This window comes from Tamandua tetradactyla, chromosome 23 (assembly GCF_023851605.1).
Source record: "Tamandua tetradactyla isolate mTamTet1 chromosome 23, mTamTet1.pri, whole genome shotgun sequence".
Classification (NCBI taxonomy): Eukaryota; Metazoa; Chordata; class Mammalia; order Pilosa; family Myrmecophagidae; genus Tamandua; species Tamandua tetradactyla.
The window spans coordinates 4,528,540-4,546,317 of NC_135349.1; the positions used below are offsets into that span (position 1 = coordinate 4,528,540).

General features: G+C 61.4%; 1 protein-coding gene across 3 annotated transcripts in view; it reads right to left on the reverse strand.

The window, feature by feature from the left end:
• Positions 1-17,778, reverse strand: part of TNRC18 (trinucleotide repeat containing 18) — a 96,907-nt gene that overhangs the window by 49,256 nt on the left and 29,873 nt on the right. For all 3 annotated transcript variants that reach the window (XM_077140507.1, XM_077140508.1, XM_077140509.1), the window contains 9 exons: positions 12,797-12,896; positions 12,273-12,478; positions 11,834-11,980; positions 11,236-11,426; positions 8,988-9,423; positions 6,868-7,866; positions 2,147-2,322; positions 1,182-1,318; positions 847-975 (listed from right to left, as the gene is read on the reverse strand). In XM_077140507.1, the coding sequence (XP_076996622.1) occupies positions 847-975; positions 1,182-1,318; positions 2,147-2,322; positions 6,868-7,866; positions 8,988-9,423; positions 11,236-11,426; positions 11,834-11,980; positions 12,273-12,478; positions 12,797-12,896 (2,521 nt within the window). The remainder of the gene's footprint in view (positions 1-846; positions 976-1,181; positions 1,319-2,146; positions 2,323-6,867; positions 7,867-8,987; positions 9,424-11,235; positions 11,427-11,833; positions 11,981-12,272; positions 12,479-12,796; positions 12,897-17,778) is intronic.

Here is a 17,778-nt window from a genome sequence, read left to right on the forward strand (position 1 = left end):
CTTCGGTCAGAACCATCCAAGGAGGTTAAATCAAGATGTGGGGAGACTTGGGGTCATTTTCTCCTGGAAAGCCCTATAGCCACCCCTCTGCCTCTCCTGTGCCTTTTGGAAGCGGCTCCCCAGCTTCTTCAGGCCGAGCCCTGGGCCGCCTGGTACCTACCCAACCCTGATGGTCAGGGCTGAGGAAACGCCGACCCCTTTGCTCTGCTAGGCCTCCTGTGGCTTGTACTACACCCTGTCACCCAGGAAACGCCAAAGGGTCTCTCCTCTCCACTCCCGGCCCTGGAGGAAAAGCTCTCATTCCAGCCGGCATTCAAGAGACGCCAAACCAAGCTTCTGCTGCCACCCAGGGAACTTGTCCCCAGAGTGCACGAAGGAGGTGGCCCTGGCTGCAGGCGGTAGGTTCAGGCAGGACGAACCAGCAGGTCAGGGATGTGTCCGGTACGGAGGGGACCCAAGCAACAGCAAAAGTCCAAGCCCGTCCCCGCAGGGCTAGCAGCTTGCCGGTGCCGCCGCAGGAAGGAGGTGTGAGGACGACAGGAGTTAGCCCCTCGGCCTGGAGGAAGCAGGTGCGCCTGGAGGTGGGTGAGGCGCTTGAGCAGCGGCCTGGGGCACTCTCCCGTGGGGTCACTCCTCCCCTTGGTGCCGGCTGGCTCCATCGGCCTGTCCTCTCCGCTGCTGGCCTCACGCACCCTCGTGGCCCAGCGGCGGGCCCTGTGCTCCCTGAGAGTGACCGCTCCCGGTGGGTCAGAGCCCAGGGGACACGAGGTCCCGCGGCAGGCAGGCCGGGGCTCCTCCCCTCCGAGCCCTGGGCCAGTCCCCGACCCGCCGAGGGGCCAGCCTTACTTTCCGCTACTGTTGCGGCTCTTCCCTCTCCTGCGGGGGGGCGGCAGGGCGCCCGGGGCGTGGGTCCGTTTCCGCGGCCTGCCAGGGCCTCTGCGTGCCAAGCTTCTATGGGGTTCCTCGCGCCTGTCCCTTAAAGAGAATCACACGCTGGGCTGTGAACCCCGGGGAGGGGGCGCGGAGCAGGGCGCACGCCGCACACACGTCAGTCAGGCCGCACACACGCACGCGAGCCACGCACACCTGCCGCCTACGGGCGCACCAGGGCCTCCTGCCGCTGCCTACGCCGCCCTGCAGGGACAGGGACCCCACGGCGGGGGTCCGGGGCGCACACTCACTCGGCGTCGTGGCGCCTCTGGAGCTTCACCAGCTCGCGCTGCTTCTCCTTGTACTGCCGCTGCACCTCGGCCAGCCGCATGCGGAAGTCCAGCTCCACGGCGTCCATGCTCTCCAGGGAGGACTTCACGGCGTACAGCTGCACGGGGGGCGAGACCGGGGCTGACCCGACGGGGCCTGGGACCCAGAGCCCCCCAACACGCCCCCCAGCCAGGGGCCACCCTCACAGATGGGAGAGGGGGGCACATCCCAAAGACCCCAGCTTCAGCCCCCTTCTAAGTGCAGCCATGGGCAGAAAGCAGAACCATCCCCCATTTATATGTTAGCACAGTAACAATTTTTTTAAAAAATAGAAAGCATAGAACTTTACAACACAGTGAACCTGAGTGTCAACTATGGACTGTAGTTAATGCTGTAATAATGCTGATTCACCAGTTGTAGCAAATATACCACACCCATGCAAAATGTTAATAGGGAAAGCTTTTTTTTGGCAGGGAAGGAGGAGCTAACATGGGAACTCTGTACTTTCTGTGTAAATTTTTTTCTGTAAGCCTACAAATGCTCTAAAAAATCAAGTCTCTTAAAACAAAACCACAGCACTTTGCAGGTAAGAACTGCTCGCTAAATAAATGATGCCTGTGGTGTGATGAGCTGTATATGAAGACACAGGGCAGGTAAAGCCACTTGCCCCCGGCCTCACGGGCAGGCAGTTGCCAAGCCAAGTGTGGCTCCCCAGTCCACTCCTCTTTCCCATCCACCACCCCACCACCCAGGTGAAGCCTGCTCCACACATTATCAGATGGGTAAGCTAAGTCACAGAAGAGGGGAAGAGACTTCCCGGGACAGCAGATCTGGCCTCAGACCAAAGCCAGCCATGCCTCCAGCCCAGGGGCCTCCAGTTTAAGGGGATTCCTCACCCTGCACCCACCCCGCAGGCCCGGGCAGAAAGACAGCCCGGACGCCTCACCCGTTCCTCCTTCTTCTGCATCCAGCTGTACTTCTTGTTGGGGTTCAGTTCCCGGGGGAGCCGTAGGTTCTTGAGTGGGTCCGCAAAGGGCCCGTCCAGCACCTCCTGCAGCATGTGGCTGCTGGCCGCCAGCAGGCTCTCCAGTGAGGGCCGCACCGCTGGGCCCCGCTCCGCACCTGCAGACGCGAGCAGGTGAGCCAGGGCCCACCGAGGGGGTGGGCAGGACTCCAGGGTACGGCCGCCACCCCCCCTCCACCCCAGATAGGAGGGCGGAGGCTGGCCCGGGGCCGCGGCCCCCACCAAGGTGCTGACAGGACTGGCCCTTCCACATTTCGGGAAACAGGCTAAGCAAAAAAGAGCAGGAGCAAGCACGGAACCTGCAGCATGGCCCATTCTCCACATTGGGGGGCACACAGAAAAAATCCAGTAGAACCGCCAGAGCCAAGGGAGGCGCTTTCTAGCAGTATGGCCGGCTTTCTGTTAAAAGTGACTGAAAACTCTCCACGCCGAATATGCATACCTTTCATAATCAGAAAAAAGTTTTCTAAACTGTGAAAGTAACATGTGCACGCTGTGTAAAAACTCCAAGCCAAGCAGGGAAGAGTGCAGGGCAAAGCCTCCCTCCCCCCAGTGCCTGGCCCCTCCCAGGATGATGCCCGTGGTGGTGGCTTCTAGTAGATGGTTCCAGAAAAGCTCATGCATCTTCACATGCACACAACGTACTTAGACATCCTTTTTTCAAAATACAAAAATGGCATCAGTCAGTACATACTGTCACGGTTTGCCTTTTTCCACTTAACATCTTTTAGCATTAACACATAACTGAGCTATCTCACTCTTGTTCGTTGAAACTTATAAAACTGCCATTTCTATAAGTTGAAAACATTAGAACACTGGCAGTTTTATATGGCTGAGCCTAGAAATGACTACCTCAAACTCCTGATGTGTTTTATCTAGATAATCTCCAGCTAAGGCCACTTTGGTTGTTTCCTATTTTTTTTTTTTTTTGGTAGGGACGGACATACCCCCAGCTGAGGCCCCACTGTGTTAGGGAAATTCCCGTCCCCCTGCTTCATGTGATAAAGGCCTGTACACCTACCTTTCAGTAAATATTGCCAGCTGCCTTACAAAAGGCTGCACCAACCCCGAATCTCAACAAGGGTAAGTGACAGCCTGTTGCTCCACCATCTCTCTCTCTCACATTAAAATGAGTTATCTGTAATATTTGATTGATGTTCTCTTTGCAATCTCATAATATATGCTCATTTTCTGTGAACATTCCACGTGCATGTGAGAAAAAAGTATATTCTCTATTCTCCAGGTGTAAAGTTCTCTGTGTGCTACATTAGTAAGTTCAGTGTTCATATGTAATACTGGGGTCCCCCCACCTCAGCACCGTAAACTGTCTGGGGAGGCGTCCTCTGTCATAGGACACGCGGTGGCATCCCTGTGTCTTGCCCACTAGATGTCAGTAGTGTCATCCCCGAGCTGTGACAATCACAGGTGTCTCCAGCTAGGCCATCCCCCCCCCCCCCCCAGGAGCAACGCTGGAAAGGGAATAACTGGTTCCGATCCCCTATAGCCTTGGGGAAACCGAGGCCTCAATGGTGAATCTCCCTAGGGTGCATGGAAACATCTGGCTGCCCCCCAGGAATGGCATCCTCTGCACCCCACCAGCACCCCACCTGGAGGTCTTGTTGGCCCCATTTCACGGGTGAAGGAAGCGAGGTGCTACCTTCTACATCCTCCAGGAACCCAGCCTCGCTGAGGCCCTGGCAGCTGAATGCCCGGCCTGCGGGAGCCAGACCAGACAGAAGCCGGGAAGGGGGGAAGGGGGCTGGGCACAGCAGTGGCTGCCCCAGCTCAGATATGCACGTACCCCCATGCGGCAGGGAGGATGGGAGGGAAGGGCACTGCCTCCAGGAAGAATCCTAGCGTGGGGCTTGGGAGAAGCTCCAACCTGGGCCCAGGAGACTCAGCCCCGCTCAGAAGCCTGTTTCCTGCTCAGCAACCCCACCCCCCACCCTGTGGCTGCCAAAGCGCCCCACTTCCCTCACCCCCATCCCTGTGGCTGACACCCCACCTGCACACAGGTGGCTTCACGAGCCACCAACTCGTGAAGGTACCTCCAACTTCACGTGTGCAAAACAGAACTTCTGATCGTTCCCCCACCCCCCCCAAAAAAACCTGCTCCTGCAAATCTCCTCTCCCCAGGCTCAGGCCAGAGCCCTTGGCTCATCCTCACACCACCCTGTGCAGCCCACCTGCCACGCCAACGGGCCCTGCCTGCAACGCGGAGCCCCCGCCTGCTGTCGCCTGCCCCACCTCAGCTCCCGCCTGGGCCCGTGCAGTCCACGCTGTGGCCCCCCAGCACAGGGCCCTCTCCCAGAGCCCCCCATCTCACTCAGAGGCTGCCGGCCTTGACAATGGTCACAACGTCCCCAGGATCAGGGCCCCTGCCCGCCCTCCTCCCCCATCACCCTGCGCCAGCCTTGCTCTCTCTTGACCCTGCCCAGGGCGCTCCCACTCAGGACCTCAGCGCACTCTGCCCCTTCTGCCTGGACTGCTTTCCCCTCACGTGCCACGGCCCCCGCTGCCCTGTCCCCTCATGGAGAAGCTTCCCCGACCACCCCTGGAAAGGTGTACCTGCCCACCTGGGCCCCGCCCCTCCACACTCTGTGTCCTGCAGGCACCTGTCACCACCTGCCACCTCCTGGGGCCTGGGCAGCAGAGCCAGGCACACAGCAGGTGCTTAATATGCACTTGTGGATGAATGGATGATCCCACCCCCACCCCACCCCCAGCCAGAAAGCGAATGGGTAGAACTGAGGCTGGCGGAGGGAAGGGGGAGAGGTGGGTGGCGGCCCCCACAGGCAGGCTCTGGGCTGGGGCCAGGGAGACGCACCCCACCCCCGCGCCCCCTCCTTCCCCGCTGCCCTCTGCCCCTTCTCGGTGCCCGGTTAAAGCCCCCCACCAGCCGCTAGATCCAGGGGGTGGACTTTCTCTTTCTTCTGAACTGTATGTTTCTTTTGGACTGAACTATTTTAATGAGAGAGAAGCAGCCGTGAACCTCAGCACCACCACCAGACAGGAGGCACCTCAGGGGGTGGGGGCGCCGCGGGAACCCAGCGGGCACCTAGCAGGCACCCAGCGGGCACATCCCCCGTACGCGCTTTCCAGAGGACGAAGTGGCCTCGACTATCAAACACCTCGAACCCGTGGCCTTGTCTCCGCCCAAAAGTCCCACCTCTGGGAACTTCTCCTGAGGAAAGTCAGAAGCGGACAGCGGTTTTTCTTCAAGTATCTTCAAGCTCCGCGTTATTTGAAACAGAAAAATAGGGGGGAAAGGCCAGCAGGGACGCCGGGCGCGCCAGGGCTGCGGGCAGGGAAAACGGGGCGACCCTGAATGAAGATCCCAGCTGCGCAAACCGTGTCCTGATTTGCAGGGGTCACCAGGGGCCAGGGTGGGGGCTGATGCTTACTGGGTGCAGAGTCTCCGTCTGGGGTGACGGCAGGTTTGGGGAGCCACTACGAGTGTGAGTAACTAACACGCCACGTGACACGCTGGGAGGCGGCCGAGGGGACGCCTGGCCTGTATGCCTGTTACTAGAATTAAAACAACAGAGAGCAGAGGGCTGCACGGCACAGGAATCCTGGCCGTGGCTAACAGCACAACCATACATGTGTGCTTGTGACACCGTGCCACGCTAACGCAAGGCATTAATAACGGGGAGGGGGGTATGGGAACCCTGTACTTTATGCATGATTTTTCTGTAAACCTACAGCTTCTTTAAAAAAAATTAAAAGGGCAAAAAAAAAATCAATAAATACTCGCTGAATGAAAAATAGTAATAAAATCTTCATATTAAAAACCAGTATGCAGTGGAAAGGGCAGGTTTCAAAACACTTTATGATAGGGCCTTAATTTTAGCAGTAAATGTGTATATGTAGGTATAATAAAAATTCTAGAGGAAATACACCAAATATTCCTAAACATGAACAGTGATGTCATCACCCCCTCACCCTCTGCTGCCCGGGCCCTCCTGGGTGCTGGTTCTAGGCTGGGCATGGGGTGGGGAGACGGAGGCTGACCTGCATTCCCCTCCTCACACATTTCTGGGAACACCCCAATCTGCCACCGGTCACTTTGTGCCTAGTCCAGGGTGGTCTTCATTCCCCCTTCTGCTCAGGGCACCCCATTTCCTTTGGAGGCCCAGCCCGCCCTGCGCGACCAAGGACAAGCTGCCCACTCCACCTCTCTGGCTGTGCTCCTGTGACAGGCATGAACCCCAAACCACCAACACGCACACATCGGAGCATGCATCAGAGCTGCCAGGAGGGCTCTCTTGGGGGGCTGCTGAGCTGACCGGCCCATGGCACGGAGAGTTGGCCTGCCCTGAATGAGGCCAACAGAGAGGAAAGTGGAGCGTGAAGGAGAGAGGGAGAAGACTCAGGAGAAGAGGAGCGCAGGAAAAGAGAAATTCCCCATGACTTGGCTTGAGCGCCTGGATCCAGCCATACCTGAAACTACCAAACTGCTGCCAGACTTTGGTACCAAGAGCCCATACATATCCTCCACCATTTTCTAAGCCAGTTTAAATTAGTTTCTGTCACTCACAACCCAGAGAATCCTGCTGGTACAAATCACACCACCAGTAGGATGAAAAGAAATGTCACTGCTAAAGAAATCCGTAAAACGCAGCCACCAGGCACACGCTCACCTCCCACTTCCTGGCTCCTCTTCTCCAGCTCCAGCTCGGCGATCTCGCTCAGCAGGGTAATGCCGTGTAAGAAGCTCTGTTCCAGGACAAGGGTCTGGGTCGCTTCCAGCTTCTCCAGGGCCGGAGGTCCAATACCCGGGGAGGGCAGAGGTCTGGCCTGGGGCAGTTCTGCGGCTGCCGCCAGGGCATTCATGCCGGCCAGTGGGTCCTCCAGGGCGGGCAGGAGGAGGTCGGTGCCCGCCTCCTCCAGGTAGCAGGTGCTGCCGAGCACGGGGGTGGCCTCCTGGGCCTCCAGACTGGGACAGTCAACCTCCCTGGCAGGCACGTCGCAATCTGACAGTTCTAGGCTGGGCCGGGGCTCGCTAGGGGTCGCCTGGGCCAGGCCATCCTCGGGCACTGCCTCCACCAGAGGCACGTCCAAAGGCACACTGACGGGCACCTCCACCGGCTCCTCCTTCGCCTCAACCAGCGTCTCGGGAGTCAGCCGCCCCCCAGGGTCCGGAGTGGCCATACAGGGCTCTGTCCGGCCCGGCGTGTCAACTCGGGCTTCAGGCCCCTCCGTGAAGTCCAGGCCCTCGGAGGGCTCCCCGCACGCCTGCCCCCCGGCGCTCAGCACCTGGGCCTCCAGCAGCCCTCCTGCACAGCTGCCCACGGGGCTGGGGGCCGGCCTGGCTTCCGGGGTGGGCAGGGCCAGTGGTGACTCCAGCGGGGGCAGCTCTGCGGGGCCATCGTCCATGTCCTCCACCTCTGCCTTCACCTCCCGATCCACCAACGGCTCCTCCTCAGGGTCTACCCGCAGCGGCTCGGGGATCTTGGAGGGTGACAGGCGGAGGGGCTTGTCTTCGGGTGAGAGCGCCAGGCGCTCGGGCCCATCGGCAGGGAGCGGCACGTCGGGGGCCAGGCCGTCTGCATCGGCCGCGGCGGTGGGCTGCAGCAGGAACGGGTAGGGTCTCCCGTAGTGCGGGGGCAGGGCTGGAAATGGATACCTGGGCGACATGTCTGCCAAAGAGACCAAGAGTCAGCGTGGGCACCACGGAAAACCCAGAGGCCCTTGACATGCCACATTCCCCCGGGGACCTTCAGGGGTCTGACACCCCCCCAGTACTGAGGGCCCCCAGGCCCCCTCCAGTCTTGTCCTCAAGGACCTGCGGTCTCACAGCGGGAACCTCAGCCGCCTCTGCCCTCCCTCTCCCCACTCTGCAGGCACAGTGGGTCTGGAGTCCATGCCCAAGAAGGGCTATGGAGGCCAAGAAAGCTCCTCTCCCAGCCGGGCTGCCTCTAACCGCAATCCCCAAGACCCCAACCCCTTCCAGCAGGGCTGGGGCATCCATATTGCTCCAGAAATAATAGTAATACAGTTGTCACCCCCTCTTTTTACTCTGAACCCCCACTTCGTCATCTGCCTGAAGGCAGGGACTCAGAAGCTGGGGCAAATAGGACATGTTCAATGGAAACCCGCTGGGGAGAGAGATGAATGGGGAACGCACATACACACACACGCGCGCACGGTGCGCATGCCATGGGCAGGCCATGTGCTCAGCTCCAGAAACATTCTCCTCTCAATAAATTCCCCAGAGAGAGTCAGCCACTCGCCCAAGCTCACACAGCATTCTGGTGGCGAATCCAAATTCCGAGTCTACTCAAGCCTGAGCCCACGCCCTAACGGCCAGGAGAGCTCCCACCTCGCCCCCAACAAGGCCGAACACCTGCCAATCCCCAGCAGCACGGGCCACGCAAAGAGCGCAGGTGTGTACCGGCACGGGGCAGGAACCCCCAGGCCATGGTCGGCCTGGCAGCGCGGCCGCGGCGGGTCCCAGCCCCTGCTGCTGACTTGCGGGTCTGGCTTCGCCCTGCTGCTCAGAAGCCGTCCTCCCGGGGGAGGCTGTCACCCACCTTCCTGCCATGACCATGAGGAGCGACTGGGGGGGCCTCTGCGTGACAGTGACCTCACACATTCACTCGCCCCAGGCCTGGCCCACGGGGGGCACCCAATGCAGACGACATGAATGAGTTCATAAATGAACAAGCAGGGGAACAGGTTTCACCAGCAACCAGACCCAGAGTAGGGCTGAGCCCTGGGGCGCTGGGTCCCGCTGGCCTGGGGAAGCCAGAGCCCTTACCTGAGAACAGGGCCTGAAAGGGGCTGGGGGCTTCCTTCTCCAACTCCAAGTCTTTCTTCTCGACGACGTTCTCGGGCGCCTCCTCCTTGCGGGTGATGCCAGGGGCGGGCGGCGGGGAGGCGGGGGGTGGGCTGCTGGGGCGGGAGCTGGGTGTGGCAGGGTAGGCGTAGCTGGGTGCCTTGGACACGTCCTCCAGCTTCTGGATGACCTTGGCCTTCAAGGCAGCCACGGGGGAAGCGCGGGGAGACAGGGGTGGCGGTGGGCTCATGGCCTGGCCGTAGGTGCCCCCGGGGCCGGAGGCCAGGCCGGGGGGCTTCCGAGGCAGCAGCCCAGGACCCGTGGTGGCCAGGCCGGCCTTGCCCGCTGCCTCCAGGTTCCGCTTGCTCACCTTCTCCTCCATCTCCACCCGGTGCTCCTGGGCCTTCAGCCGCTCCTGCTGGGGAGGCAGCCGGCCGGCAGGGTCAGCATGGCAGGGGACCATCGGTACCGACCCCGTCCGCGCGTCTCCCTCGGCCAGTGGACAACCGGAGCCGGGTCCAGGGTCCAGGTCACCCACCAACCCCCTTTCCGGGTCCAGTACGGACATTCCGTCACAGCACGCGTCACAAATACAGCGTTCCATGCAGAACCCCAGCACACGGGGCAGAGCGGAGTCCCGGGGCAGGGGCAGCTGCTAGGGAGCCCCGGTGGGCCTGACCCCCTTCCAGGGGCTCATCCAGGGCTGCTGGGGTCTGTCTCTCCCAACGCGACTGAGTCCTTCCCAGCCACCTCAGGGCACTGAGGGGTGGGGGTGAAGGAGGGGACCTGCTGAAGGCACCCCCTGTCTTCTCACCTGCAGCTCGCCTAACACCTCTGGGGGGCCAGAGGAGCCAGGTGAGGGGCCAACGCTTACCTGGCGCCCAGCAGGAAACATGCCGAGCGCACGGGCAAGGAGGGCAGCAGCCTGGCCACTCCGCAGAAAGCTAAGAGTCAGAATTACCCTCTGAGCCAGCAATCCCAGCCCCAGGTGCACCCCCAGAGAGCTGGACAGAAGCTCCCACAGATGCCGCATGCCCACGTTCATGGCAGCAGCGCTCACGAGAGCCCAAAGGTGGAGGCCACCCATGTGTCCATTCACTGGTGGGAGGATAAGCAAAAGGGGGTCCCTCCTGACGTGGGGAATATTATACAACCCTGAAAAGGGAGGGCAGTTCTGGTCCCCACTGTGGCACCCGGGAACCCTGAAGGCATCGTGCTGAGCCAAATGACCAGACATGAAAGGACATGTATTGTGGGCATATCACATGTGGCATATCAACTTCACAGGGGCAGGAGGCCCAGGAGAGGCTCTGGGGGGCATGGGGGTAGGAGGGAGGAGGGGTGTCCTGACAGTTTCTGTTTGGGAGATGAAGCTTTGGCAACAGAGGTGGTGACAGGTGCACAGCCCTGTGAGTGTGATAAGTGCCAATGAACTGTACACTCGTAACGATGCAGACGACACACTCTATGTCATGTATGTGACACCACAATAAAAAGAAGCAAAACACACCAGAAACAACACTCTAAAGGACTGGCTGTCCTCCCAGGCGTCGCATCTCATTTAACAACCAACGAGAGGCACTCCGAGCATTGCCGCTCTCTGGGCGAGGGAACTTGAAACCCAGAAGGGTTAAATAACTTGCCCGAGGGCACACAGCCAGGCAGCTGGGCTAAGATTCCAGCCGAGGGCCCGGCACAGACGTCCCAGGACACCTCATACCTGCTATCTGATAGGAGCAGGCAACTCCTGACACAACTCCTGGGTGTCAGGAGGCCAGCCCCGCCCAGAGGTAGCCCCGGGCCATCCAAGCAAGCAGCCAGCCGGGCCCTCTCCTGCCTGCTTCCAGCCTGGACTTAGGCCACCGAGGGAGTCCACCGAATCCTTCACTGTCCAGTCCAACCCTCCCCCCACATGCACTCGACCCTCCTGCCTCAGTTTCCCCCACTCCCTGCTTGCAAGGCCCAGCCCCTGCCAGGTTCTTTCCACCCCCGAGATCCTAACCCACACTCTTCCCTCTGCTTGGGATGCCTTGCACGGCCAACCCCTTCAGTTGCGGCTCAAATGCCACCTCCTCCAAGAGGACCACCCTGACTACCCAGCTCCCTGGGATTTTCTCCCGCAGGGTGGAACGGCTTGCAGTTTCTGCTGGTTGACTCGTCCCTCTTCTGGGGGCGAGGGCTCTAGGAGGGGTCTCTGTGGCATCCCCCCACCGCCCCGCCCCTGACTCACCACCAGCTGGGCATTACGCTGCAGCTCCAGGGCCTGGGCCGCCTGCTGCTGCAGGTACAGGAACTCTTGCTGCCGCAGGAAGTGCTGCTGGGAGAAGAGCTGCAACTGCTGGGCATGGTGCAGGGGGCCACGGCCGGGCGGGTAGAGGGCCGGCCAGAGGGGCGGCACGGCGGCCCGCTCCATCAGCTCCGCTGCAGCAACACAGAGTCTGTGAGCTGCCCTGTGGTCAGCCTCCAGCACCCTCACCCACGACACCGCATCACCCCCCTTCACAGATGGTGAAACTGAGGCAGTGGGGCTGGGCTCTACCGGGCTCTAGTTTGTGTGCTCAGTGGAGACCAGGAACCCTGGCTCTCTCCACTGGCCACACGGAGCCCCGAGCTCTGGCCTCCAATCTCTCTGCCGACCCGGTGGTCCGCACCTCGGCTCCCAGAGGGGCTGGGGGCTGACAAGGCAGGGGGTTCACCGTGTGGGGCTTCAGGGGAAGACAACCCCTCACTGAGGACCTCCTGACTCCTTAACATGCGGACCCCACCCACGTCCCAGTCCCCGACAGGAGGCCCTGGGCGGTCCAGCTGCAGCCACCGGACCCACTTACCAAAGTGAGGCAGGTGGTCGCTGGGGATGACCACCACCTGGCCCGACTGGGGGTCCCTCACCAACTGGTAGGCTGACGGCAGGGAGCCCCCCAGGCCAGGCGGGAAGGCGGGTGCCATGCCCTGGTGCAGAGACGGGGGGCCCAAGCCTAGGAGGGGAAACCCAGGGCCACGTCAGTGCCATAGCCTTCTGGAGCCTCCAGCCTGGGAGCCGAGCTCACCTGCTGACGGGCCTGCAGAGCCACCCGCCTTCCCCAAACCAGGCCCAGCACGGAACTCCCCGACTGGGTGCCTCTTTGGAAAAGGAGGAAACTGAGGCTCAACCAAGGCCAGGGAAAGGGAGGGGCCGGCTCAGAGCTCGGGGCACACCCTCTGACTCCCCATTCCCCACCCCCACCCCCACCCACTCATCCCTCTGCCCCAGGCCAGCCCGTCACTCACCATAGGGGTGTCCAGCGAGCCACATGGACGTGCTGCCCGAGCGGGGCAGCCAGGGGTGCGTGGCCAGGTGGGCAGCTGGGTCTGCGGACCAGCGTCCCGAGCCCGACAGCACCGGGCCCCCCGTCACCATAAGGTTGGGGTTCAGGCCATTGGCAGCACAGCTGGTGGGGTGCAGGCGGGCCAGGTCAGCCAGCTCCTTGCTCTCTCTGGGGACAGGAGGAGCCAGAGAGGGCATCACCCACAGCCTGGTGGGGTGCCCAGCGCCCCTCATCTACCCGCCCAGCCATAGCTCCCCAGTGGGGCAGTCGGGGCGCAGGGACAGGAGGGTATGGCTGGGCAGCGGGGCAGAGGCCTCTCGGCCGTGGTGACAACCCTGTATCCATCACACAAATGAGAACACCAAGGCTCAGAGAGAAGGAGGGCAGTAAGCCCGGAGGCCCAGGCCTTCCCCGGGAGCAGGGACGCCCCCCTCCCAGTGGAGGGGACCCCCGGGGCGCCCCAGCAGAGCTGTCCCCAGCGCTCACCTGAGCAGCTTCTCCTGGTCCCGTTCCAGTCTCCCGCCCAGCAGCCGCTCCTCCCGCTGCCTGGCCCGTTCCTCGCAGTCGTCGTGCGCGCGCCCGTGCCCTGCGCGAGATGGCCACATGAGCCCTGGGCGGCCCGGCCACCAACAAGGGCCATGCAGCATGGGTCCCCCACAGGAAATGCCCGGGGTGGGCAACTCCGGGAGACAGACGGGGCTGGGGGGAGACGGCGGGATAGAGGGGCGACAGAGGATATGGGGTGGCTTCTTTTATTCAGGGTTCCTTTTGGCAAATCTGTGACACTACCAAAACCACTGAATCACACGCCTTAAATGGTTATATGAAAGAAAAGAAGATCTCAATCCAGCTGATTAATGAAGATAAAAGTGAAATCAAAGACTACCCACCGCTCACCCATCCCCGCCTTGCCCGAAGGCTGGCCTGGCCGCACCTCCCGTGAGCCCCCCCCCGCCACACACCCCCCCCCAGCCAAGGAGGTGGGTGCCCCATCCCAGGCCTGGCACAGGGCCTGGGACCCCCCCGCAGGGCACATCCAGTTTGCCTGGCCCCTGAGAAGCCCGGGGACAGCTCTCCACACAAACAGGGTCCCGGGCACAGGTCCCACCAGCAGCCCCCACCTGTGCCCTCCTGGGCAAGGCTCCCACTCAGGACGCTGTCTCCGCCTGTCTCCCCCAGGAGGGGCTCAGGGATGCTGGGTCCCCGACTTCCTTCACAAGGGTGAGAGACCCCCAGTGCAGCAACTGGAGGAGGGGGAGCTGAGAAGCCAAACACCAAGCAAGCGCTCATCCCTCGATGCAGCTGGCAGCTGGAGCTCGGGTGCATGCCAAGGAGTCCTGGAGTCCCGGCTGTGACAAACCAGGGACCCCGGAGCCTTTTCAGCTGAGAAAAGCCACGACCACACTTTGTTTCCGGGCAGTGGTGGGATAGGGACTCGACCTCCAAGTGGGAGGCCGTGGGACAGTGGCAGGTGTCCAGCCTCCCGCCACAACATCCCAGCAGAGGCCCTGGGCGGACCCAGGGGTTCTCTCCATCTGCCTTGTGGGGAGCCCCTGAACTCCTCCTGCCACCTGGCCACAGGGGACACAGAGGAGGGGGTCTGGAGGGCGGTGGCAATGCCACCTCCAATTTGGGGTGACTCCCAGAAGGTCCTGCCAGCTGCATCCCTCCCTTCCAGCATCAGGGGTACAGCAGGACCCCCAGTCAGGCAGGACCACAAAGTCCCAGACAAGTGGGGCCTGGATCTGGGCTCCCACAGGGAAACTGAGGCCCAGAAAGGCAGCAGCAAGCATTAGGCAGGAATAGGGCAGGGAGGGCCACCCGGAAGAGTCTCCTAGGAAACACGGGGTGTGTGCTCATCCTAGGGGAGACACCTCCTCGGCCTGTGCCCAAGAAAACCCCAAGAGTTGGGCCACCCCTGGAGGCTCAGGTCAGAGGGCCACACTGTCCCCGTGGGAAGCCACTTCTGCCAGCTGCGTGGGCCTGGGGTCTAGGGCAATGCTCCTGGTACCCCCTAAAGCTTCCCACCGGCCCGGGCGCCTCTTCACTGCCCTGCTGTCACCCCACAGTTCAGGCCCCGCTGCCCTTGGGGGACGGGACCACAAACGTGCCTGCATGCCAGCCCATTTTAAAGGTCTACATTTTGGAGTCCCGTCCAGGACTAGAGCCCCAGGCCCTTCCCTTCAACTTCGCTTGGTATCCCCAAGAAACATGACAGGCTGTCCTCGATCTCACCCCCACACTCGGCCGGACCCCGGCTGGACCCTCATCATTCTGCACCTTCCTGACCCTTGGACCCCCATCGAATCAAGCCCCTGCCCCTGGACCTGCTGGCCTCTTCCTCCCCTCCCAGGCCATCTCTCTGCTCCAGTCACATGTCCCCTCCCCATCTCCACACTCACGCTGCTCCCTCCACCCGAAATGCCCTGTCGAGCCAACTCACCGTCGCCCATCGGAGTGAGGTCAAATGCCACCTCCTCTGGGCAGCCCTCCTTGACTACTCTCCTCAGTCACACTAACTTGTTCCTCTCCCTCACAGCACTGGCCACAACCTCAGCTATTCTGTTGACTTATGTCCAGCTTCTGTCTCCTCCATCAGACTGCGTGCTGCTCTGGGCAGAGGCCACATTTGTCCCATTTGTGGCTGTGTTACCTCCCCTCCTTGTACAATGCCTGACCCAGAGAAGGACTTGGTAAACAGGTGGTAAACGGGCAGACAGATGGACAGATGGATTCCCATGGGCGTCTAGAAGAACACGGAGCCCTGCAGAGGGAAGAGGACGGGCAAAGTCCCTGTGGCAGAGTGTGCCAGGGGACGGCCAGGAGACCACTGTAGCTGGAGAGAATGGGACCGAGAGGGCGCAGGAGATGAGCCTGCAGAAGGGTGCCTGGGGTCAGCACAGGCCATGGACAGAATATGACTTCAACTTTAGCCAAGGTGAGGGGAGCCAGGGGACCCTGAGCAGGGCTGCAGCTTGTTCCGACGGAGGCTTTGAAAACCTCCACGTGGCCACCTGCAGACACGTGATCCCAAGAGTGCACACCTTTCTGTGCTGAGCTCAAGTCCAGCCTGGGGACCAGATGAGTCCCCCCCAGTCCCTCCCAGGGCTAGCAGGGTCCCAGCTCCTAAGGGAGACAGATATGCGAGGTGGAAGGTCCCAAGAGACACAAGACCCGACGGCAGCCCTGCTCCCAAAGGCAGAAGTGGTGGAGGTGACGGCCCTGACAGGCTGGGTATGCTGCACATGTGAACACACACATCCATGCAGGCGGCTGGCGCAGGGCAGGGGCGCTGGGGACGGGGGGCCTGCCCAGGGCCTGCTGGCTATCATACCTATCACACCTTGGCCCTGATGCCCGGGGTTCGAGCTGCACTGGTTCCCATGGTAACCGCATCCCTGGCTCCTCAGAGCACCTGGAAACGGCTGCCATCATCACAGGCCCGCTCTAGAGCCCACCCAGGGAGGTGTTGGGAGGGCAGCCCCAGCACTCGCTGCCCGGCCCCTGCGGCCACCCTAGCTCTGCCTGGAATGATGGCTGGGGGGTGGGGGGCACAGCTCACAGCCCCTCCTCTCCAGATCCGATCCCCAAATTGCCTCCAGCACAGAGGTGGTAGCCACGGGGAGGAGAGGGGACAGATTGCCCTTGGCTTAGGTTTCCAGCTCAGCAATGCCTCTTGCAGCTGAGGGGTGTGGGAGGGGCCTGGGCAAGTCATTTCACCTAGGCCAGCCGTGGTTTTCCCACCCAGGGAGCCAGGAGAGGGAGGGCACAGTGACCCTTCTATGCAACAGGAGCTCCTCGTGATGTCACCTGCTCCCAGGAGATGCATGCTAACAGTTGCTCATATTTGCTGAGCCTCTCAGGCAGGTGGCGCCTGTTATCTGGGACCCAGAGGTAGATGGTGGCCCCAAGAGTGAGCGCAATGGGGCCTGGGTGGGGGCCACGTGGAGGCCGGACGGGGAGGGGTCAGCATCAAGGGGCCGCGCAGTGCTGCTCAGCGCATGTGGGCCGGGCGGAGCGTGGGCCCCGGACGGTCAGCTCCTGCCCAAGGTTGCATGGCTGAAAGGGACACGGCCAGGCTCTGAACCCACTGCCAGAGGCCAAGGCTCGCTGTGAAACCTGGGAGAGAGACCCCAGGACACCCGGGACGAGCACTCAGGGGGCTGGGGGAACCCTGCTCGCGCCCCTCCCGCCACACTCCAGGAAGGCCTGGGCCACTAACTCCCGTCCTCGCGAGGCCACTCAGCACTGGGGCTGCGTGTAACGGGACTGTTTTTCAAAAAAAGAATCCAGCCACATCCCGCACAGCCTTCAATGCCAAAAGAGCCTTGGCTTCAGATAAATCCCCCAAATCTCACCACCATGTCTTCCCCCCCTCTCCCCATCTCTCCCCATCACACACACACACATACACATATACATACACACACATACACACTCCCCACCCCACGGACACGGGGTCCCTTGAGCACGGGCAGGGCCTCGGGCTGGCCCACGTCCGAGCCGGCCACCCCTGAGCCACCTGTGATCCCCAGGCTACCAGGGCCTCGTGCAAGCCCCCTGCACCCCTCCCAGGCTCCCCTGCCCCACGGGCTCCTGCACAAAGCAATGGGAACATTCAGTCATTCAACAAACATGTATGAGGCATCACTCCGTGAGCTGTCTACATGGGATGAAGCGAATTTTAAGGCAGACCAGACAGGACCCACCACCCGACTGGCTATCCAGGGCTCCTCAGACTGTGCTGGGGCCACAAAGATGCCCGGGAATGGGCAGTGCCAAAGGGGCTCCCAAGAGGAGGTGAGAAGGGGGTACCAAAGACCACGGGGGAGGGGAGGGTTCTGGGGTGGAGGTGTGGGGGTGAACAATGTCCCAAAAAGATATGCTGAAGTCCCAACCCCTGGTGTCTCAGAATGTCACCTTATTTGGAAGCTGGGCCATTACAGATAGAATCAGCAAGTTAAAAAAAGATCACATAGGAAGGTAGGCCCTTAAGCCAACACGGCGATGTCCTCATGAAAAGGGGGAAATGTGGACACACAAAGAAGACCGTGGCAGAGGTCATGCTGTACGCCAAGGGCCACCAGGGACCACCACCCACAGCCAGGAGTCTAGGGAGAACGTGCACAGGCAACTTTGCAGGCTGCAGGGGCAGCGTGGCCCCGGCCAAGGCCCCTGATTTCAGCCTTCTAGCCTCCAGAACCCCGAGAGCCCAAGCACCTGTCATCTAAGCTATGCAGTTTGCGGCACTATGTTGCGGTGGCCCCAGGAAATTGGGACAGGAAGGTACAGCACCAGCAAAGTTCATCTCAGGGACATGCAGCCAGAGACGCCCAGCACCCAGTCCTCATCCCCAGAGTGAGGGGTAGGGACGGATGGCAAGCTTCGGGCTGTGCCATAAGGAGGGGCATGTAGAAGGTGCTCTGCAGCTACAGATTCGCAGGGCAGGGGACAGTGGGCAGGTAGGA